This window comes from Dendroctonus ponderosae, unplaced genomic scaffold (genome assembly GCF_020466585.1).
Source record: "Dendroctonus ponderosae isolate FM_Combo_2020 unplaced genomic scaffold, Dpon_F_20191213v2 Dpon_F_20191213_8, whole genome shotgun sequence".
NCBI lineage: Eukaryota > Metazoa > Arthropoda > Insecta > Coleoptera > Curculionidae > Dendroctonus > Dendroctonus ponderosae.
In genome coordinates, this window is record NW_026019016.1 from 11,507,001 (window position 1) to 11,529,975 (window position 22,975).

Sequence of the window (22,975 nt, forward strand, 5' to 3'; positions counted from 1 at the left end):
AAGTTCCTTGCTGGTCAAGTTGACAACAATCTTCCGTTGGTTCTCCTCGGGTGATGGTCCTGTTTTGCTGGATCGTTGAAGCTTTTCCATCAGCGTATCAAACTTCTTCTTTTGGCGATTAGTTGCTACTGCTTCGGCCACCATCATTCGGTCAGCTGTTAATCTATCCACTTTACAGGCAGGTAAGAGTCTACTGTCAATATGTGCAAGATCTCGGCGGGTTTCATGTATCCGTTCCCGTAAAAGAGCTCGTTCCGCCCGGTTAAAGATATTCTTGGCCTGGTTGGTTCAGAAGTATCCATCCCAGAATTGACCATCCCAGAATTGACGCTCTAGAGGTGTAGTTCTATACAGAAATGCTCCGCATTTTATAGACAGCACGCCGCACGAACGAATCAATTTCTGAGACAACTGCGAATCAAAACGAGACTATACACTTATGTGAACCAGCAGTATTTAAAATAGTTTGGACACATTGCGAGCAGATCAGAGGCAATGGAGAAGCTGATCAAAGAACGGAAAGTAAGTGGACAAAGTCCAAGAGGGCGTTCACCTTCACGATCGGTGTACCAAATGGAAAATCTGATAGGAGAGAGCCTGCAAGATGCAATACACCACCCCAATTGATTTGGATTGATGGAATGGATTGATTGACTTCCTACATGATGCCACCACATCCCTCCGAGGGGTTTACGGACGACGAACGATACAGTGTGTCATCTTATTTAGAATTTTTTATATTTATTTTCTTCCCCCTTATGTTTACTTATCTGATTTATAGTTCTTCAATTAATTCTAAACTTGTTTAAACATATATTTTTCAAAATTAGATATGTCATTCCTAACCAAAGGGATATTAGATGGATGATGTTCTTCAGATCATCAGAAACCTTAAATTGATGATACGAAACGTCGTAAATGTGACCGAATGAGAATTGTTCCAAACAGGAACAGCATTATAATCAGCCCCGAAACTGATTCTCGCAAACGGAAATCGTGACCGATTGGCGTAAATGAATCCAATCGAAAGAGAAAAACTCGCAGTAATATATAAAAAACTACTCAGTTTCAGGAAGGAATATTACAAAACCGTAGACAATTCCTTATGAACCTGTCGTCTGCATTCCTACTGACATCACGAAATCCGTACATTTTTAAAGATTTTTTAAATGAATAAGTAAAAGATACAAATTTTTTTTCCTGAATAATTATTACTTTGATCAAACACAAAAAGAATATGATTTGGTTCTCTTAAAGTTGAAAATCTCCTTAGCTTCGGCTTTCCTTCTAGTGATATAATTTGTGGATTACCTCCTAGCTTTACGGTATTAAATCCTTTAAATATTTGGTTATTTATTTGCACGAAAATGTACGGCGCAAGAATATATAACATTTTCGTTTACAATACATTTCCTCCCTCTGTGAATTAGCATTTTTTTTCTTATTTATCTTGCTTTTTACCAGCAATTATCAAATTACATTTGACTGACCGGCAGTTACATCAGCTCTCTCTGTAAGTGTAATTTTAATGCCTTAAAATTCAGATAACATCAAATCAAATAATCAGTGTTTGATAAGTAAGGATGTTTCACGCAATTACAAAAACCTTTAACACAGTTCAACAGGAAATTCAATCTCGCCGCTGAAAAAAAACTATCGCATTAACTGAAGATGTTAGACAAAACATGATTTTCGCCTCATTTTTTTACACCATTCATCAACCAATTAATCAATTTACATAAAAGTTCGCCTATTCAAATTTCACATTAATTCCACTTGACTTCATATATTTGATATATTCCCAGGCACAAATAGTTGAGTTTCCGCTTCGTTAGCTTTGTAAAAAAATACGAGATTGCGACGTTTGCAAACTCTCAATAACGGAAAATTCATGGATGACTGCCAAATTTCCCAGCACAAGTTGAGGGTTTTTGAGCGTGCTTTGTATATTTACTAACAACGAACACTTTTCTTTCTTTTCTTGTTGAGAATTTTTAAAGCAATTTTCAAGTTGAAAATTGATCCACCAGAATTGTTAGTTTAATGATTTCAAACAGAACCTTTTGAGTGTCATTTGCAATTTCCACTATATTCCAACTATATTCCACTACTAGGGATACCTTGCAGAAGAAGTTTTTTGTCTATTTATATGTATAACTACAACCAGAATGCTCGTAGGGAAATAAAAGCAGAAATCACGCTCTTTGTTGCCCATCTGAAGTGTTTAGCTGATAAAATTCGCTGTTTCAACGGTGAATTGTAACTTAAAAAGATAAAGATGATCTTATGAAATTGAATCAGATCCGTCATGGAGATTATTGAAAATCGCGCATTTGGCATCAGGGAACCCCAATGTTTTGAACATTTTATCACTTAAAAAAATCCCGCAGGCAAATAAACAGCAGTTACTACTGAGGAAGATTTTTTCGAAACTGACTTAGTTTGACACAAAGGTATTTAGCTAAAACAACCCATAAATATTTGGTCCATACGGGCCTGCTTTGATATAGAAGTAAAATAGTATAAAAATCTATTAAATAAAATCAATTTCATTATTTCGTTACTTGAATATCATTATTATTAAATTGCAAAATGGTCCGCCACTTGATTTGTTGGTTCACGTGTTTAATTGCGCTCACAGTGATATCATGTGACAGTCAAACCACTGATGGTAAGTGCAGATAAATTCTGGGTTGAAAATTGGATACAATAAGAATGGATGATTTGAAGATAAGAAAATATTTTATACATTGTCAATACGAAATTAATATAATTTTTTTTTAAATAAAATTTATTTAAAAAATCTTGTTTAAAATATGTGTCTGATTTAGTATTTTACGAGGCTTTTACATGGTTTAACATTTTCCCCTTTTTACCCAAAAATTACGAACCCTATAAATTATTCTTCAGTAAAAATATTTAATTATTACTTTTCCGAAGTTAAGCTGTATCTGACCTTAAAATTTTATTCTAAAAAAAGTATATTGGCAGCCGCGGTTCTTTCTCCCCTGCTGATTCCGGAGTATTTGAATTTCGGGAGAAACGAGTTTGATGTTACAGGCAAAATGTATGTTTAATATTATACAAAGCAGTAACTTAATTGTACATTCGCTCTTAACTCGGATGGAACCTTCTATAACAGTCAGGAGAAAATTGTTTTGAACTAGATATTTAAGAAACATTCAAAAACTGTCCCACACCTACATAACTGAAAATATTTATAATTTAAAATATTTTACTTAAACCTGACTGCCAGAAATTTGGTACTGAACAGATCGTTGGAGGTGTGCGTAAATAGTTGCTATTCTTTTCCTTTTACTGCTGAGCAGGATCCGAAAATCCCCTCTTATATCCAGCTGGAGAAGGGCATAGAAATGAAAAGAATGTATTCGCGAATTCTGAAGAACTTGATAGGAGACTTAAAAGGCTCCAAGGGGAGACAAACGAACGGAGGAGCCGCCAGGGTTTCGAGCGGGCAGATTGACGATCGATCACCTCTTCACACTGAAACAGGGCATTAAAAAACGTACTCAAAATAACAGAGAAACGCAACGCATATCGCTCTAACAGACTTAGAGAAAGCCAATGACAGTGTCTCCACAGCACGACTATGGACAGAAGTGCAACAATATCTAATTAAAGCTGGACGACCACACAATGGAACCAAGCGAAAGTTGAATATCCAGCTGAACAACAAAAATACGAACAAAAACTGGAACAGTAACTAATTGAGAATGGAGATCAAACATTGAATGTTGAAGGATTGTGGGACGATGTTGAACAAACGATAAAAAAAGCCGCAGAAAAAACCATCGAGACAACAAAAAAAAAATGACTAAATCAAGGTTTAATGAAATGAAAAGTGTCAAGTCAAACTGTAAGGCAGATAAACTTTTAGAAAAGTCATGATTCAGCACCATACACTTGCAAACCGCGAAAATATGCAAACTGTGGAAAATAAACCAGGAAGTTCATGAAAAAAACAAAAATAATAATGTCCACGAAAAATGCTAGAATGGACTCCACCGGAAAAATCAAATAAAGAAACACCAATAAGAATCTGAAAGAATAACGTGGATGATGGAATGAAATCAAGCGACTTAAACAATGAAATGAACCACAGAAGAAAAATGTGGAAACTGAGGATGGAGAGACGACGTCAACATTTTTTTGATAATGTCTTATTCATAAATGCGTGGTGGAAGTACAACTTTTTGGCTGTCACAAGATAGCCCTTAAAAGGTGGTTTAAGGGTTCGCACCAAAAATGTGGCTGGCCTCTGACACAGCCAAAAACCTGTTCTTGTAACATATGGTACCTGAGTATTCATCAATTTTTCAACTTTTAAAATATAAAACAAACTTTATTTAAAATTAGGCGATCAAATATTCTAAACATTAACCTTGCAAAACACGAGACATATCAATAAAGAATTGTCTTATCTTATCAACGTGTTGTTTTCTAAGTTCAATAATGTGCAACATCTTTTTACAAATAATCGACATTTCAGTTTGCACTTGAGTACGTCTGGAATGATTTAACCGTCCAATCTGAATAATGAAATCAAGACGATTTACTTAATCCGATTGACTAATTTCTCTGAAAATCAATTAAGCAAATTAAAGTGAACAAAGCAGCGCAGATTAATAAAACAGATTTAGAATAACGAAAAGCTCTTAATTGATTGAGTTTTAGTTAGTTTACTTGGATGAAAACAACTGCTGGAAAATGTCCATTATTTAGCTAATTCTGTTCCTTTTTCAGTTAGGGGATTATTTTTAGCAATTGATGTCAATTTAAGTATTTTTACAAAAATGTAATATTAATCTTCTAATTTATCGCTTGTATGCATAAAATAATGTTTTTACTCTATCGGGAAAATGATCCGGTGAATTTTAATTAATCTCCCAAGATTTTAAGTTGATTGTATGTCTTGCATTACTCAGAACTTTCTATTCGATAGCTGTAATCAACTTATTTTTTTGCGCTGAACTAATCCTAGCTTGATATTTTTGTGCTCTTTGTGAAGTCTTGTAAGCTTATATTTTTGGCGCAACAAAATTAATTCTTTTAATCATGTGCTCACGGCACAGCCTTCTTTTGAGAAATTTTCATTAAAGTAATTGCCGTAATTCTAGCTCAACTTCATTCAGGTTTGTTCCCTAAATAAGCAAATATTCCTTTTTAGTTTTAGGAAACTGTCCTTATGAAAGAAATGTTTTTTTTTCAGATATTCTGCAAAGCATCCAGCAGGGTTTTAATGAATATCACCAAACAAGAGTTCGTCCTGTTTACTTAGACGAATCGCTGCAGAAATTCCAGCTTCCCCATTTTTTTCGAAGACAAGAGCATGGATTGAATCGCAGTCTTTATGAGAATCCCGTAATATGTGATCTGTGTTCCGTAGTTGTGAATTTTGTAATTGAAGAAAGAAGAATGGGAATGAGCGACATCAATATAAAAGGCGAACTGCAGGCAATTTGCAGTCTGCTAAATATCGAAACCCCCCGCGTATGTGAAGGAACAATCGATTCAAATGCCGTAAGTTAAAACCGAAAAATGCATAGTTTACTTCTCAGATTAATGCATTTGGTCTACTTGCTGTCCAAAGGAATCCTGCACTTTATGTTATACTCACTTTCAGATCTTAGGAAATACTGGAATATGTTAAGTAAAATTGTCATTTTTATTGCTCGCATAAAAATTGCAAACAAATCTACCGCAGGAGCCTTTTAAATGACTATCAAAATTTATATATTCTGAAAGCTCGGTACTTGTAGTATGGGAAGAATAATTTACAAAAAAAATGGGATTTTGGACATGAATCACACTCAACATATTTTTTATTTAAATAGAATGTATATGGATTTTCTTGAAGATTTTGAAATTTTGTTAAATTGCCTCTGCTTTCATTTTTATTGAGTCCTCAGATTTTTATGAAATCGCATAAAATCCATTTAAAGGATATAAACTGTTCTAGCCTAAAGTTTACATTTTGCATAAAATATGCCCAAAGCTTTCTTAACTTGCTCCTTGAAATGCTTAAACAAACATTAAATTCTTCATCATTTCCTGGTGATAAATATTGAAATACTTTTAAGTAAACAGAAACCATGCGAAATAGTTCTAAATTGTACATGAATTTTACGTCTTAATATTGCAGAATAAAAGAAAATATTTCACTCGAAAGTGATAAAGTAAAGCAAAGCATGAGCACATATTTGCTAAAGTTTACAATGTAATGAGCACATTTGAGCTCGAAATGAAAGCGATTATTTAACGTTTGTTCCTAATTTATAAAAAAAACATATTTTACTGCATTGCTGTAAATTTTCAGAACCCACACTATTCAAATAAACAGTTGAAGAACTTTTCTGCTTCCTTTATAGACTCACTGCTATTAGGAATCTTTTTCCAGGATATAATCTTGTACATTGCGGACAATAATCCAGACCTAAACCCAGCAAAATTTTGCGATTTAATGCTCCAAGATAATCAATGTAACTTCACCAATATTGAATGGACCATTGGCGTGCCAGAAGGCCAATCCCCATTGCGTCCCAAGGTAAAAAGCGATTTGAAAAAAATCTCAAAATCTCTATATTTTGGCTGTTTAGCCTGTTGAATCTGCAACGACTTTCAAAGTACTGCACGTCACTGATTTCCACGTGGATCCCATGTATACTCCGAATAAAGTGAAAACGTGCAACGAGCCACTGTGTTGCCAAAGCGATCAAGAGGATGGAAGTGGGCAAAACTCGTGCGGGTACTGGGCCGAGTACGGAAACGACGTTTCGGAGACGTTGGTTGATGAATTCATCAGATTTGCTAATACTTTTGAAGTAAGTTTTTTTATTACAATGTGAATTTTAAAGACTAGAAATTATTCATATACGAGTAGACCAGGAGGCGCGTCTATCTACTTCTGGCTTCCATAGGAAGATGCATAGGCTCAATCTTTTTTCCAACTATAAAAACTGAAAATTTTCCTATGTAGGATGTGGACTTTGTCTATTTCACCGGAGACATCGTGCCTCATCGGATGTGGTCAACAACTCAGGAAAGTAACGCGGCCATCATTGACAAGTTCCTTCGGAAGCTGAAAGCTGGATTTTCAGTGCCGGTTTTTCCCACATTGGGAAACCATGAAGCCACCCCTTTAAATCAGTGAGTTTCTAAACTCCTTTGAATCTAAAATTTAACAATCTTTTGCAGATACGTGCTGAATAGCTCCATTCCTTCAAACTTGTCCACCAAATGGCTGTTCGATCTAATCGAAGAAGAGTGGTCTGAATGGCTGCCACAATCCGCTATGCAAACAATTGCTAAAGGAGGCTTTTATACATTCAGCCCTATTGAGGGGTTTCGAATAATTGTCATTAATTCAAACGTAGCATACAGAGCCTGCTGGTATGTAGATCTAAGCCTAGGAAATCGGAGTGTTTTCCATACACGGTGCTAAACAGAGCAAATTTTGTGTTTAGGTGGTTGTTGCAAGACGATGAGGACCCATTCGATCAGTTGGCTTGGTTGATTGAAGTTTTGTTGGAAGCCGAAGAGAATAATGAAAGTGTTCATATTCTGGGACATATTCCAACTGGATCAGTGGATATAATCAAAGTTTGGTCTCGGGAGTATAACAGAATTATCAACAGGTTCTGGCTTTTTCACTTTTGGTTGCATGTTTCTTACTTCTGGACCGATTATTTTAGATTTGCCAACACCATTACCGGACAGTTTACTGGCCACGTTCACGTTGATACGTTCCAAGTGCGCTACAATATCTCCAACCCAAATCAGGCCATTAATGTCGAGTGGAACGGAGCCTCCATTGTTCCCTATGATAAGGCCAATCCAAGCTTCAAAATATACAGTATCGATAAGGAAACGTTTGTATGTACATTCCCCGTTGAGCAGACTTGCAGTGGCATTTACCTTCAACGTCGTTGCAGAATGTTATCGACATTGACCAATGGACTTTCAACTTGACTCAGGCTAATGAAAATTCCGAACTTTCTCCAGATTGGTATAAAATTTACTCGTTTAGGGAGGCTTTTAATGTCCCGACTTTACTGCCTGAGGATATTGGGAAGTTGCTGATCAATATGGCAGAAGATCATAATCTTCTAGGCGAATATCATTTGTGAGCAAATTTCAGTGCTTGTAATGGAAGCTGCCACCTTTTCTCTTGATTATTTTTCACAGTTCTTTGTCCTTTGCTCTGAATACATATTAATTTTTTGTTTAGATATCGCTTCAAAAACTCTGACCCTGGAACTGGTGATGGTTGCGACGAAATCTGCCAAAAGAATTATCTTTGTGAACTGTCCACCTCTGTGTATGGCGACACTTCAATGTGTGAATATCTAAAGGAAGTTTATGATCTCAACTTGTAACAACAACAAGTAGAAAATACATTAATTTATAAAATGACTTCTATTTATTTTAAAATCCCAGCTTCGTCCCCCCAATGGCTGACACTTGTATTGACTAAGAAATCTAACGACTAAGAAATAAGATAAAGAATACGACGTAAATTTCCTAAGAGATTCTATCTCTAAAGAAAGCGCGAAGTGCTCTCTAAGAGAAGTGATCTAAAGAACACTGTTTCTGTGAATACTGCTTGACAAAACTTGGCAAAACTAAGTCGGTAAATTCTTGGGCCAACGTTTCGCCGTTATTTAAACCATCGTCGGGACTCTAAAAGGAAACAGAGTGGTTTCAGTCATACAATATCATAGAAGCCAGTTGTCATTAACATAAAATATAAAAGAAACCAAAACAGAAGTAAAATTAATTATAAAAGGCAAAGGAAAATTAGGCAAACAACCCAGTTCCTATCCGACAATAGGCCTAATCGTAGCCTCCACAACGTATCCATTCATAATGGCAACGGTTAATAGAAACTGAACTAGAAAAAACATGGTATGACGAGGAATGCTGACAGCAACTGGAAAAAAGACGATCGGTGAGAAATAGATGGATCCAATTACAAACGAATGAAAGTAGAAGAGAATACGAAAAGTGCCGAAAGGAAACAACAAGAGTAGTAAGAACAATGAAAATAATGTGCGAGCAGGAAAACCAGGAAGCTGTGGAAAGATATCGACATATGCCAGGACCAAGGGAGTTTTACAAAGCCACCTCCTGGGAGAAAAAAGGATATTGGTCCAAATTCTCATAAATGTTAAGAAATAACCAGAGCCAGTTGATAGTCGTTGACGAGAAACTGATTGAAGAGTGGCGAAAATATTTTAGGAAGTTTCTTAACAAAACTCATGAAGATACACACAAGGAAGAAACATATATGACTGCAGATTTCCCGGTCGACGAACCTTCCTTCGGAGAACCTCAGTCATAAATAAGATGAAGAATCATAAAGTAGCAGGGACAGATGAAAAACCGGCGGAGTTCATCAAATATGGGGGAGAGACTGCAACACCAGCTGCAGAAATTAATAACGCCTATATGGCAAAATGAGGAGACACTAACAATATTGAAGGAAAATATTATTGAACCTATTCATTAGAAAGGGGATAAAATGAAAAGCTCCAATTATAGAGGAATCAGAAGCACCGCATGCAAAATCCTGTCAAACATATTGCTTAGCAGACTAACCCTCTATGCTGAAAACGTCCTAGGAGTTTATCCAAATGACCAAACTGTGCATGGATGGCGGAGTATCAAAAGTATGTGTGAACAATGAACTCTGATAGTTTTGAAGTAACAAACGGGCGCAAGCAAGGTGACGCCCTATCAGCTGTGCTTTTTAGTCTTGTCCTAGAGAGAGCAGTGAGAGAAGCCGGAGTAGAAACAAAGTTACTCACAGCACATGACCTAAACTACTGCTGGCATTCGCAGACGATATTGACGTTGTAGGAAGGTCCACAATATCCGTAAAGGAAACGCTCAACAAAGCTGAAAGATCCACGAGGAGAGTAGGGTTAAAAGTGAACGAAGGAAAATCTAAATACGTGTGTGTAAACCGAACACAACGGCGATATAGATTAGGCCAAAACATCACATTCGACACCCTCAATTTCGAAAGAGTGGAGCGCTTCAACTATCTAGGAGAATTCATCACCGCAGATAACCACGTCAAGGAAGAAATAAACAGCCGGATAAAATGGACAAGCCGATGTACCTTCGCACTGGATAATCTGATGAAATCGAAAAGTCTTACAACAACACCAAAAGTGAAACTCTTCAGTTCAATATTCCGACCCATATTAACGTATGGGTCGGAGACGTCGACCAAGCAAACGAAGAAAAACTCAGGCGATTTGAGGGTAAGATTTTGCGGAAAATGTTCGGACCATATCACGACACTACCACGAATGAATATAGAATGGGAAAAACGGCCGACCTTAGGAGACTGTATCAGGATGGGAAAGTGGTACAAGAAATCAAAAGCTAGTGACTAGGTTGGGGAGGTCATGTGCATATACTGATGGGGATGAGAGTTTGGTGAAGTTGATATGGGAGGAAGTTCCTACTGGACGAATACCACCTGGACGACCCAAAATGCGTTGGAGAGACAACATTGTGTCAGGTCTACAAAAAATATCCCCTTAGCACATAGAATGATGGAACTTCGAATTCGAAACACCTAGACAAAAGTTGGACGGCCAAGACCAACCCAGGGTTGTAGTGCTAGTTGATAGATAGATAGAAAGAACAAAAAAGACATTTTAATTTTACAGTATTACAGATACGAAAACACAGTTAACAAACAATACTTATAACACATTCTTTAGCATGATAAAGATTATAGAGTTGTTTAACTTTCTCGGTGTTCATTGAACTTTAATTAACTAAAGACATAGATTTGATCCGAATGCATTAATCGTCCAGTTTTCCAGCAGGTCAAACGAGTGCTTAATTCCCAGAACAATTGAGCTTCGATTAGCTGGTAAAACAGACCAATCGATTGTTTTGGTAATTGCCAACATTCTAACGTTCGAAAGGCAATTTAAGTTTCCCATTTTCTGATTTACCGCAAAATAAGCCTGAATTAAAGTGTCAACACAACAAGCAATTTTGTCTTGTTTCGCTTTGAAATATCCCAGAACTCCAGCCTCAAAGCATGTTTACTCATTTTTTTATTGTTTTAAGGCTTCTCAGTTGTTATTCTCCAGATATACGTCGACTTGCAGTCTTTGGGGAAATAAATAGTTTTTTTAAAGCCATTTACGAGGGCCTCGTATAAGGTGGTTACCAGCCATAGCCCAGGGCGARAAAAAATCCTGGGGTTGGATATTTTCGTTATTACAAGAGTTTGGTACCACAAGAGGGGCAATTGAAAAGTAAAGATTAACAATTTAAATTTCTTCGMCAATTTCCAAATTAGGGTTTTTAGYAACATCGTGCAAAAGCTTAGTCAATTTTACATYTTGGTTCAGGCTCATTGAGGTGCCGACGTTGATAAGAGTGGGAAAAGCCAATGAAAGTRAAAATGTTTAAATCTCTGTAACTTCTAAACGGAATGTTCGATTTTAGTGATTTTAAGCTTAGTTGRAAGAGGAAGATTTTTTACTAASKTACTACTTTTTTCTGTCGTATAGAGTGCGCAATKTGTAACAATGCGTGGTTTTTTGGTTTAAACCCGTTTTTTYARGTAAGCTTTAACCGTTTTGGCTTMAAAATTTAATTTACCTTCAATTATTGTGTCATTATTAYACCATTCTATAAATAGCTTAGCAYAAAATAAAAAAAATAATAAAAATWGCAACTTTTTAAAGTTTCGGGTCTATAATAAAAAAACTACCATTGTAATAAATTGAAATATTGTTTATARCTATTATCGAGCTATTATACAGGGTGTCCCGTAAGCTCATGATCAAAAGGCTACTGCGATATTCTTTGGACCAAAAGAAGAGGATCTGACCTAACTTTTACTAACAAGAAATGTCTGGCTCCTCTTGTATTGATGGTCAAAGTTCTTCAGAAAAATTATCTTTTTTGAAATATCGGGAGAATGGTACAATGTATTTTTGTGAAACTCGCTGTGAATTTGTTCTTATCTAAGACTCATATTTTGATGAAACAATCGAGTTCAGCCGTTTTGGACAAGTGGTTAATTCTTGAGTGTCGTGGTACAAAAACTACCAGAACTTTTTAGTTTGATGATGAAATCAACTAATTTTTTTTAGGTTGATGCACTAATCATTTGTTCACAATTTTTAGCTCTTTGTAAAACCTTGTAGCACTCATAGTTTTTGCGTAAAAAATATGTATGTTTGTGGTGGTGCAAAAGGTGTGGCAAAATACCAACACGAGCGGAAATCGAGCATTTCGATCCCAATATATAAGAACGGAAAAAAGTAAAGTAAAAAATATAAACAACGAACAGGCAAAGACCAGGTAGAAAATGTTGTTGAGGTTCCAGCTTTATGAGAAAAAAGTTAAACACGAAAACATTGGAAATGGTAAAATGGGGATGCATTAGAGGGGTTGAAAATGGTTTTTTTTGCGACGAAACGTTAGCTCCTAGCGTAAAATGTCCAATGGCAAAGCTGTACATAACGAAATAATCTAAGACTTTTGCACTTTTATATCAAAAAGTCGATTTCTCTCGATTCAAATTAATAGTAAAATGGCGAAAAACCGATTTGTCAAAATTTAATTTTTTAAACGTAAGAGCGAAGATCATATTTGGTCTTATTAACTCAGTAAATTCACAGTTAAGCTGCATTTAATGGAGGAATTAAGGTCGTTAATCGAGTCTTGTCGCAAACAGGATTAGCTTCACTCTCTGGATCTTCATTACATCACTAATTAATTTGTATGAGTCCAGTCGAATTGTGTTTGGGTTTTGTGCACGTTGGACAATTAAGACACTTAATGGTTTTCTAGTTTAATTTGTTTTTGTCACACATTTGGACATTTTCCTGACTCGTATCTACGTAGGAGGGCTGATAGAATACTTTTTGGGGTTTCAAATTTACAATAGCAGTGTCCAATGGTGGCAAATGTATAGGCAAAAACAATGCATTTTCAATAAGCAGCAGTATAAATGGAATATGGAATTTAAAACACCGACAGGTACTTCAGATGATTCGTAACAAAGATTGAGAATTTTTTGCAGATAAACAGATTTAATCAAGTACTCTGAATACAGAAAATTGAGTTATAAAGTGTATTAAACGTTAATGTTCTTCAATAATTAGCGATTGGAATCAACTCTCTATTTGTACAAGTGAACAAATATCTGGCTGGAACAATGTCCCAGCATTGTGCTTGGAATAATTGATAATCTATTTAAATGAAACTTTTCGTTATGTTACATAATAACATCATTTAGACGCTTCTCTCAACTCCACTCCACTGGAAACTGGAAGAAAAATGTCTAACAACTTTCGGCTTCAATTTGGAAAATTCCCTCATATTTTCAAAGATCATATTTGCTGAAATATTAAACTACTCCAAAACCCGTATATTTTGTTGTGTGCGACACATTTGGCATACATTTTAAAAGAACAGTAGCGCGCACGCCAAAATCCCGCTTAACTTCTGAAAAGATTTCTGGCCTTTTAAAAACATGCAAGGTTAAATTGAGTTTTTTAATTACCGTTGGCTAAAATTGACAAAAATGTAGATTGCTGATTGAAAATGACGATATTTGAACTTAAAATCACTCTTGAGATAATTTATTACGTTAGGCAAAACTCTTCAATACTTATCAATCCACCAGTCAGTCCTCAGGACAAGTTTGTAGTGTCGTGGCGATAAAACGTGGAAAATGTGGGAAAAAATATATTTTTTTGTAATTGCTGCAATCCTTGCCATCACACATGCTGGTGCCCAAGGTATGTTTAGCAAACTCCCTTCAATCTCAAAGTGAAAATGCCTTAATTTACAGAAGCAGGCCTTGTTGAAAAATTGCAGCTGGGGTTTGAGGAACTCAAACTAACCAGAACTTTTCCCTCGTACCTCAATGAAACTCTGCGGCAACTTGCAGTACCCCATTTCTTCAGACGGTCTGATCCCATTGCCGTTGGGTTCGTCAACGAGCAGACTTATGGAGGTAAAATGCAATTTTACAATAAGACAAACATTAAAATAATCTACCAGATAAAGCCATTTGCTCGATTTGCTACGCTGCGGCCAACTTCCTGATCTTCGAAAGGAGAAACAACGTCCCTTTAGAAGTCATTGCTCTGGAAGCAGCAGCAGTATGCGTTCTGTTGGGTATCGAAGATGCGGAAGTCTGTACAGGAGTTATTGATTTGAACCTTGTAAGCTTTTTAAGGATTATCATGTAAATTATACACAGACTGGATTATTTCCAGCCAATTTTTGCCTACTTGGTGGATGCCGATGAAAGCCTGCAAGGTGAGCGGATTTGCGATGTAATTTTGCAAAAATCTGGATGCAATCAAACAACTTTTGAATGGTCCATCGATATTCCGGAAGGCAAAACTGTACCCAGAAAGGTCAGTTTTTACTTTTTGCGACACAGAGTTAGAATTAGCTATAAACTACAAACGCAAAGGTAAAAATTCTAGAACCCCAGCAACCCAGAGTCAACCTTTAACATTCTGCAAATTTCCGACTTCCATTACGACCCGCTTTACATGCAAGGAAAAACTAAAGCCTGCACTCGACCAGTTTGCTGCCAGAGTGACCAAGAAGATGGAGATGCCAGTGAAGGAACCGCTTGTGGGTACTGGTCTGAGTACAACAATGTTGATGCTTCTGAAGCCTTAGTCGATGAAAGTATCAGAAAAGCAAACGAGTTTGTAGGTGCTTTTTACCGCAAATTTTCGCATGGCTTAACCAGTGATTTTCAGGATTTCGAGTACGTTTATTTTACTGGCGATATTGTCACTCATCGCGTCTGGTCCACATCGGTTGAAAACAATACCAGGGACATGAAACTGATTTTTAGGAAAATGAAGTCCGCGTTTTCTGGAAAACCGATTTATCCGATTTTGGGCAATCATGAGCCAACGCCATTGAACGAGTAAGTAGATACTTAACAAATGGTTCCTATAAGCGTTTCTGTGCGAAATTCAATCATGTTGAAACATTTCGTACCAAAAGGTCAGAGAAAGTTGCTAGAAGAATTTTGATTAGTTGAGATTAGTTGGAATGTCAGCTACAAATGTTTAGGTAGCTGAAAAACTTGAAACAGAAAATCAATTAAAAATTGTTTGAGTGACTGAATTTATTATTGGCTTAAGCAAGAAGTATAAACGCAAAAAAATAATTCTACTAATTAATTAATTAGCAACCGAGCAAGAACAAAAATGAAGCGAATTTCGTACTGCAGTTTAAACATTGAAACTAAAAACCCTGTATGTGTGTGGCGAAAATATCGCGAACTGGAATAAAATTAATAAAAGTGAGCTTGCTTAAACTGCAAAAAAATGTAAAATTAAGAGTTTTTCCCAAAAATATGAAAATCGATTGAAGAAGATATTTTGAGATTGCTTGAGGTCCATATTGTAGTCATATACATCAAATCATAGGAATCAGATAATATGTTTAGGTGAAATCTGTCGTTTTGGATTAAATGAGTTTAGCAGAATCCGTTACCTTGCCGCTAGCTGAAAATGTTTATTTTATTTATTTATTTATTTATTAGAAATTTTACTTGGATATTTATTTTATTTTATTATGTTATTAGTTATATTGTACCCAAAGAAGTTGAAGTGTTATTGCGTAAATTCCCTCATCGGAAAACATGTATGTGATTTGTTGAATGAAACCATTAAAAATAAGTGCTTTTCAGTTCTTGATATTTGAAATGTTTTCGGCCTTAAATTTCAAGAAATATAATTGGAAATTCCCTTTCTTTAAGGTGAGCCACTTGTTTTTTATAAACGATATTATTTCAAACATATTTTCAAGCAACCGAAAAAATAATACTTATTATTGACACAAAAATCAAAGAATTTAATCAAGAATCTTTAGAACTTCTTGACCAGCCTTCGCTTTTACGAGAATCAAATAAAATCGCGTTAGACTCAATGTTGCAGCGTTTTGTAATAAAAATTGCTAAGTAATTGCTTTACAGCCCTAGGGATTAAAATATTACTTTGCAGGCTTAGAGAGTAAAGTGTTACTTATATCACTTTAGCTGAGATATTCAAATAATTCAAAAAAGCAATGGGACTAAAACGTGTTTTTCGTAGGTTTGCAATTGGCGATGACGTAGATGCAGCTCTAAACACTGATTGGTTGTATCAACTGATAATAAGTGAATTTTCGACATGGCTTCCAAAATCCGCTAAACAAGAGATTAAGAGAGGAGGGTACTATTCGGTATCGCCTAGGGAGGGTTTCAGAATAATCGCATTAAATAGCAACGTTGCTTACACTATGAATTGGTAAGTACATGGTGTATGGGTAAAAACTACAAACTATGAATGTATTTATTCCAATAAGGTCCATGGCCCTTTAAAATAGTAGTTAAGTACAAGAAAAATAAAATTAATTCCAACATTCTTATATCAGCTTTTAAAGAAAAATGTTGGTTTAACAAAAAGCAGAAAAATACATTTTTGTCTTGGTTTGATCCTGAAGGTGGCTTATTCACAATGACACTGATCCTTTCGGGCAATTAACTTGGCTGGCTCAGACTCTGAAAGAAGCTGAGGAGCGTGGAGAAATCGTCCACATTTTATCGCATATTCCCAGTGGGAAGGCTGATCTGCTCCAGGTCTGGAGTAGGGAATATCATAGGATTATCGAAAGGTGAGCAAACACACCCAATCATCCATCAACATTATCGAAATAGTGTTATCCGATGATTAATAAATATTGCAGAACTGTAAGTGTTTATGATTACACGTTTGGGATGAATAGGGTGCAAATAATGTCACCATATGTTCCCATTTTGCTGAATTTATCCCGATTTTTAATGCGATTATCATTCAATTGATGTGCAGGACGGATGGCAAAATCAAGAACATTGTTGCTTGTTATAGGATTTGCATTTTAATCTAAATATCGCGAGCCAAACCATATTTACTTGGACTGTTGAGAAATGTGTGATTTATTTCAAAACCAATAGGATATTATTCAATGGCAAATGTGGACATTTCTAAATTTAAAATTCCAATTTTAGCCAAATAATTAGTGAAGTCTATTAGGTTTTCGAAGGATGATTAACTTGTAGTTTAATTATTGGCGTTAGCGCTGAAGCCGTTTAAAACGAAGTTTAATGATTTAAAGAACCATTTTTTTCAATTATTGGTTGAAGTAAACAAACTTTCAACTTTGGAGCCAAGTTAAAAGGCCAGTTTATCTAATTAATAAATGCCCTGCTTTATCTTGCTTAAACCATTGATAAATACGGAAAACAGATGTTCCAGATAAAGCAGTATAGATCAATATAATTTAGATAAACAAAAAATTGGAGATTTTTTATGTTTTTTATAAAACGATTTATTATGAAACATGAAAATGTTCTGAACTGACTTAGTTTAAAGCTTCTCCTGTATTAGACTAGCAGGATTTTGAGGATTTAAAAATCTAAGAGATAACGCTTGGAACCGATATTGGCAATCATGACAGAAAAAGAGTTTCGATGATATGGCAATACCAGTAACAGGAAAAATGGTAGATTTTGAAAAACTGTTCGATATTGTTGGTAAAAGTAAACTTTTATAATAAAATAAAATTTAAAAAAATTATTGCGGTTTTATCTCTCTTAACTGAATTACGCGCGGAAACGCTCGTAGGTATACATGATCGCGTCAGCTTGTAACTTCAAATCTGAGTAATATTCCATTTTGTGTTCAGAAAAAGAATAGAAAAAGGTGTGCGTCACGGGACACTCGACACAAGTGATAACTTCATGCTATTAATAGAAACCATAAAACATAAAACTGCAATTCGAACAAAAACGCATCCAAAGAACATCGGCCCCCGGACTACACACGATTATATTCACACGAACCGACCACAGTCTACACACTATTATAAGAGACGACCGGCCTAATGGAAACATATGGAAATCGCGGGCGGCTATGTGCGTGCGAGTGAGAACACGTAGCTACTTGTCTTTATCTATGCCAGATATAGCGACGTCATTACGCATTGCAATCCATTCAGACTGTGTCATAAGAAGTTATCATTTCAAGAAGTCCATAAAATATTATATCTGTTAAATGTTCAAAATTTATCCCTAAGTTAATAAGTAGTTCGCGTTGTCTCTCTTCCAAAACACATCAATAGCAACACCTGAGAAATTGCTTCTTCTCGTAAAGCAAAATCCAGCGAATCTGACACTATTGAGCGGCCATATAAAGAAGTCAATTAGAAGAAAGTAGTACGGTTATGGGGTATTAACTAAACTCAAAAATAGCTTATAATAGGGGTTTGTCTGAATTAAAGTATCCTCAGCACTAAAGATAATTGTAATATACTTATAAAGAAGTTTCCACTTTTTAAAATTCGGTTGAGCAGGCGGTGAACAAATTTGAGAGGTTTGCTTTAATAAACTCTTGCTCCGATGTTTTTAATTCTTGGATTATTTGGACAAATCAACTAATTAAATGATTCAAAAAACGCAGAAACGAATGATGGCGGCGATGTTAAAAATCGTCTTATCAATCTTAACACTGCATCAGTTGTAAACACGTTTCAACATATATTTTCGTCTGAAACAATTTATTATTGATTCTTTTACCCATCTTGCCCGTTATATTGGCTTTGCTGGAAAAAAATTGCGGTATTTTGTTTATCAAAAACTCCGACGTTCAACACGCTTTTATCCATATGGAGTCATAAAAACATCTCTTTTTGCAGGTTTTCTAATACAATTGCTGCCCAATTCAATGGCCACACTCACAAAGACCAGTTCATGGTTTACCACAGTTCCGCTAATGTATCCGAAGCAATCAACATAGCGATAAACGGAGCTTCGGTAATTTGCGACAAATCGAATCCCAGCTTCAAGATAATCAATGTTGATCACGAAAACTTCGTAAGTATTCACCAAAAATCGGAAGCATGTTTTAGTTGATAATATTGTTTTAGGATGTTATTGATACCCAAGAATGGACGTTCAACTTGACCGAGGCGAACTTGGCTGAAGACGCTATTCCCGATTGGTACAAGCTGTATTCGTTCAGGGAGAGCTTTGGAACGAGAAGTTTGGCACATGAGGAATTTAGCGAACTTTTGCCTAAAATGGCTGCGAATCATAACTTGCTGGATGATTATCACAAGTAAGGCTTTACGTTTTAACACAGATAGCCCAAATATAAAAGATAAAATTTTCCAGATTCAGATATCGTAACTCCGATGTGGCGATGGAATCTGGATGCGACAATAGTTGTAAAAAGAACTACCTATGTGAAATTGCCACTAGTCAAGTAGGAGATTCGACCCAGTGTGATATTTTGAGCAAGATATTTGACCAGAATGTATAATTTATTTACATCAATTAAAATACTTTCAAACTTTTCAGCTTTAAAATTCTTCTTGATAGTCAACTTTACCAAGAGAATGGAAAAGAGGCTTCTGGCGAAAGCTTTTGTAATCTGTTGTATCCGGTATGTTGGTGGTTTTCTGCTCTTTCTTGTTTCTGGGGGTGCCAAGTCTAAGACATTCCTCCGCAGTCTATCTTCCCTCATAGGTCTTACATGTCAGTACATACTAATTGCTATTTTTCCATGCTGTTAATACTGTTCTTCTTACTTTCATTTTTTTTTTCGTGTTTCAATCTAGATTTTCCCGTCGCTCTGCTCCAAATATCCATTTCAACTGTTAGTAAATTGTCCTTAAGTTTTTGCCTTAGCTGCCATTCCTTTGAGCTCAACAACTAGTTTCAATATGACATAATAATTCTTGTTTTTATCTCTAGACTTGTGTTTTTCTGCCGTAATTATGTGCTTAGTGTCCCAACGACTTGTTTTCCTTTGAATATTCTGTTGTTTATAACTTCCTCGGTCCGTCCTGTATACATCATTTTTATTCCCTGATATTAATCATCCTTTCCTCGCATTTTGATGTTCTAGGTCCAGGTCATCTGCTAGTTCTTCCCCTATGTACAGATATTGAATTTTCTTTAAATTTACCTCTAGTCTCCATTTTGTGCATTCTTCTATCAGCTTTCTCGACATATACTTTTGGTCTTCCTTGTTTGAGCGATCATTGCTCGGTCATCTGCATAGTGTAAGGTAGGTAAGGGTATCTCCCATATTCAGTCCCATTTCCTTACACTTCCTTTTCCATTGTCTGAGAGCTTCATCTACTTAGATATATATTTAATAGTACGGGAAACAGGCAGAAGCCCTGTTTTGGACCTTTGGTCAAATTGAAGCCGTTGAATTTTTTTTACTATTTTTGTTCTAAATATTGTGTTGTTTTATAACTCTTTGATGCCGTCGATTGGTGTGTCGTTTATGCCAGTTTTTTTCAATACTCTCCAAAATTTACTTAGGGGCACAGTATCGTAATCTTTTGAAAGGTCGATAAAGACAAGATGTACTTGATCTCACTTTTATTTCCTCTATTAATTGTCTTAGACAGAAAACGCTCTCAATTGTTGATTCAAAAGGACCATTTGTTTCGCATATACGTTCTTTTATAATTCGTCTGAATAGCAGTCTTATAAGTGTACTTAATACAGTTATGCCCCACCGCTTATTGCAGTCTTTTTTACTTTCCCTCTTATGTATGGACGTTAGCCAGCCTTCCAAACTTCCAACTTTGCGGTAGTGGTTCTCCCTGTAAGGATTGTTGAAAATTTCTGATATAATGTTCCATAATTTAATTGTTCCATTTTTATTAGTTCTGTGCATACTTCCTCTATATATATAAATTCTTCTATAATATCTTCTAAGTTAATTATTACTGGCACCAATTGAATTGGATGGATTCTATTGTATTCAGGTCTTTTTTCTACTAGTAATTCTTTATAGGGTTTTGGAGTTTATTGTGATTCGTTCATTTTTGTTGGATCTCATATTTTTACAAATCTTCAGGATTCTTTAGATTTTCTTCCACCAAAACATGTATCTGATTCCTGGTATTTCTTTCGCTAGCTTTGGTTTTTTCCTTTCATTACCGTAGATCGAAATTTGGTTATTATATCTCCAAATTATGTCTTGTGTTTTTGTTATCTCGTATTCAACTATCTATAAATTAACTTTTGATTATCTTTTTTCATTTCATGCAGCTCAACGTTCCACCAATAATTAATCTCTCTCTGGGTCTGCTTTCTTTTATACGTAAGGCTTTTTGGCTTTCTAATGCATTCCTTTTGTTACTATTTCATTTTGGTTTTCAGCTGTTTCATGGCTTCATTCTTGTGGTAGCTGTTGGTTTAGCAATTGCTTCTAAAGTGGTCTTGAACTATCGTCCAGTTTTACAAGACGCAATCGTAAATTCGAGTAATTTTAATGGAGAGATGAAACTACTTTCCAATGTTCGCATTTTGGTCAAACGACGTTCTAAATTTACCTTTACAACTCTAGAGAGCAACATATTAAGTAGATTTTGCAGCATTTGGGGAGGAAGACGGCAAAACATTCGCCCTTACAGCCATTTACAGTAGAATTTTACTTCAGCCCTAAAAAGTACTATTTATACTTACTATCGCAGAGTAGTAGTCAAATGCCTAAAAAAAGAGAGATCTGGGCTCACACCGTGTTGTTTAAACCAACTACAATTATGGTTGTTTAAAGTAATAATAAAGGAATTATGAGACTCGGCCGAGTATATTTTGACCAAAATGCTTAATTGAAAACTAACGCAAGAACATCCAGACTTCTAAGATTTGTGTCAACAAAATTTGTAAATTTGTTGACCGACCTTCAGTTTTACGAGAATCAAAGTCGAATCACTGTGAAGAAAAAACTAGGTACTCTCAAATGACCACATTTTGGACAAAATAGTATGTCTTTGATGTTTAGATCTTGCAAGTCAAATATTACTTAAATCACAACATATGTAAGTATTTGAACGCACTCTTATATAATAATAACTTAATTAACTATTGTTAATAATTAAACTATAAGATTCAATAGAACATTTTCTCTAAAGAAGCAAGGCAACCACCTAATGTTTGCGGCGGGTTTGCAATGAGCGATCACGAAGACTCACCGCTTAACCAAACACATAATTTTTAGATTCGACTCAAATCATTAAAATAACATTTGAGCTATTGAGATTTTGAGAGCCAACGACTTTTTCGACGGTTTAGCTTAACAAATTTTTCCCAAATTTCCCAAATTTTTCCAACATTTTTTCAATCAAAATTTTTTCTACTAAGTTTTAGTTTTACAGGAGTGAAACAGCGACACGGACTTAATATTATGAGCCGGATTGGAAAATTTTTGGTTTTCTCTTGGCTATTTTTTTAATAATCCGTGTTGTTCAACGACCAATCGATTTAGTATCTGAAAAAGTCCTGAAAACTCCCCAGAAATATCCTCTTAAAGCCCTTTTGGCCAAACTTAAAGCAACGCATTTCCTCTTTCAAGATATGTTATCAGCCGGATTGTGGGATTTTTGGCTGTTTTCTGTAAAATTTTTGAAAAATTCATGTTTTCGAACGGCCATCGCCTCCCCTTATTAACTGAAAAAATACGGAAAAATCTAAAAAATTTCCTATTTAAGTGGGTTTTTCCTCACTTACAGCTGTGGAATTTCTCTTTCGAGTTATGTAATGGGCCGGATTGAGAAATTTGTTGTTTTTGCGCGGCAAATTTTTGAAAAATCCGTGTTGTCCGATGACCAATCGCTTCGTTGTGGCATCTGAAAAAATCTAGAAAACTCCCAGAAATTTCTCATTAAAGTGAGGTTTTCCGCATTTAAAGCCGCAAATTTTCTCCTTCGCGTGATATTCCGGGCAGGGTTGAGACATATTTGGACTTTCCTTGAAAATGTTGTTTAAATCCGTCTACCTAAGCCAACGCCCAATCGCTATCCTTGGTAACTGAAGACAACCTGGAAACTCTTCCTAATCAAGTCATCAATCAGGCAGTTTTTCCTCACTTAAAGCAGCCGATTATCT

General features: G+C 35.6%; 2 protein-coding genes across 3 annotated transcripts; both read left to right on the forward strand.

Annotated features, from left to right (window-relative positions):
* Nucleotides 1-2,532: 2,532 nt before the first annotated feature.
* Nucleotides 2,533-8,433, forward strand: LOC109536147 (sphingomyelin phosphodiesterase). Its single transcript, XM_019902239.2, has 10 exons — nt 2,533-2,671; nt 5,231-5,541; nt 6,419-6,565; nt 6,618-6,842; nt 6,998-7,167; nt 7,216-7,410; nt 7,485-7,655; nt 7,713-7,893; nt 7,953-8,143; nt 8,249-8,433. The coding sequence occupies exons 1-10, from the start codon at nt 2,593-2,595 to the stop codon at nt 8,394-8,396; spliced, it is 1,818 nt and encodes a 605-aa protein (XP_019757798.2). The 5' UTR covers nt 2,533-2,592; the 3' UTR covers nt 8,397-8,433.
* Nucleotides 8,434-13,667: 5,234 nt separating this feature from the next.
* Nucleotides 13,668-19,418, forward strand: LOC109536146 (sphingomyelin phosphodiesterase). 2 transcript variants are annotated; one of them, XM_019902237.2, is made up of 11 exons: nt 13,668-13,808; nt 13,862-14,026; nt 14,074-14,237; nt 14,292-14,435; nt 14,508-14,741; nt 14,793-14,965; nt 16,140-16,334; nt 16,531-16,701; nt 18,760-18,937; nt 18,991-19,181; nt 19,238-19,418. In XM_019902237.2, exons 1-11 carry the CDS (start codon nt 13,742-13,744, stop codon nt 19,383-19,385), a joined length of 1,830 nt encoding a protein of 609 aa, XP_019757796.2. In that variant the 5' UTR covers nt 13,668-13,741; the 3' UTR covers nt 19,386-19,418. The 2 variants fall into 2 exon arrangements, with proteins under 2 accessions (XP_019757796.2, XP_019757797.2); XM_019902238.2 differs by having other exon boundaries at nt 14,080-14,237.
* Nucleotides 19,419-22,975: the final 3,557 nt, after the last annotated feature.

Coding starts and splice junctions, on each gene's coding strand:
- LOC109536147 (XM_019902239.2), top strand. CDS start 2,593: ATGGTCCGCCACTTGATTTGTTGGTTCACGTGTTTAATTGCGCTCACA. Junction 6,843..6,997: donor GATTTGCTAATACTTTTGAA/GTAAGTTTTTTT, acceptor TTTCCTATGTAG/GATGTGGACTTTGTCTATTT. Junction 8,144..8,248: donor CTTCTAGGCGAATATCATTT/GTGAGCAAATTT, acceptor TTTTTTGTTTAG/ATATCGCTTCAAAAACTCTG.
- LOC109536146 (XM_019902237.2), top strand. CDS start 13,742: ATGTGGGAAAAAATATATTTTTTTGTAATTGCTGCAATCCTTGCCATC. Junction 14,436..14,507: donor GCAAAACTGTACCCAGAAAG/GTCAGTTTTTAC, acceptor TAAAAATTCTAG/AACCCCAGCAACCCAGAGTC. Junction 14,966..16,139: donor GAGCCAACGCCATTGAACGA/GTAAGTAGATAC, acceptor TGTTTTTCGTAG/GTTTGCAATTGGCGATGACG.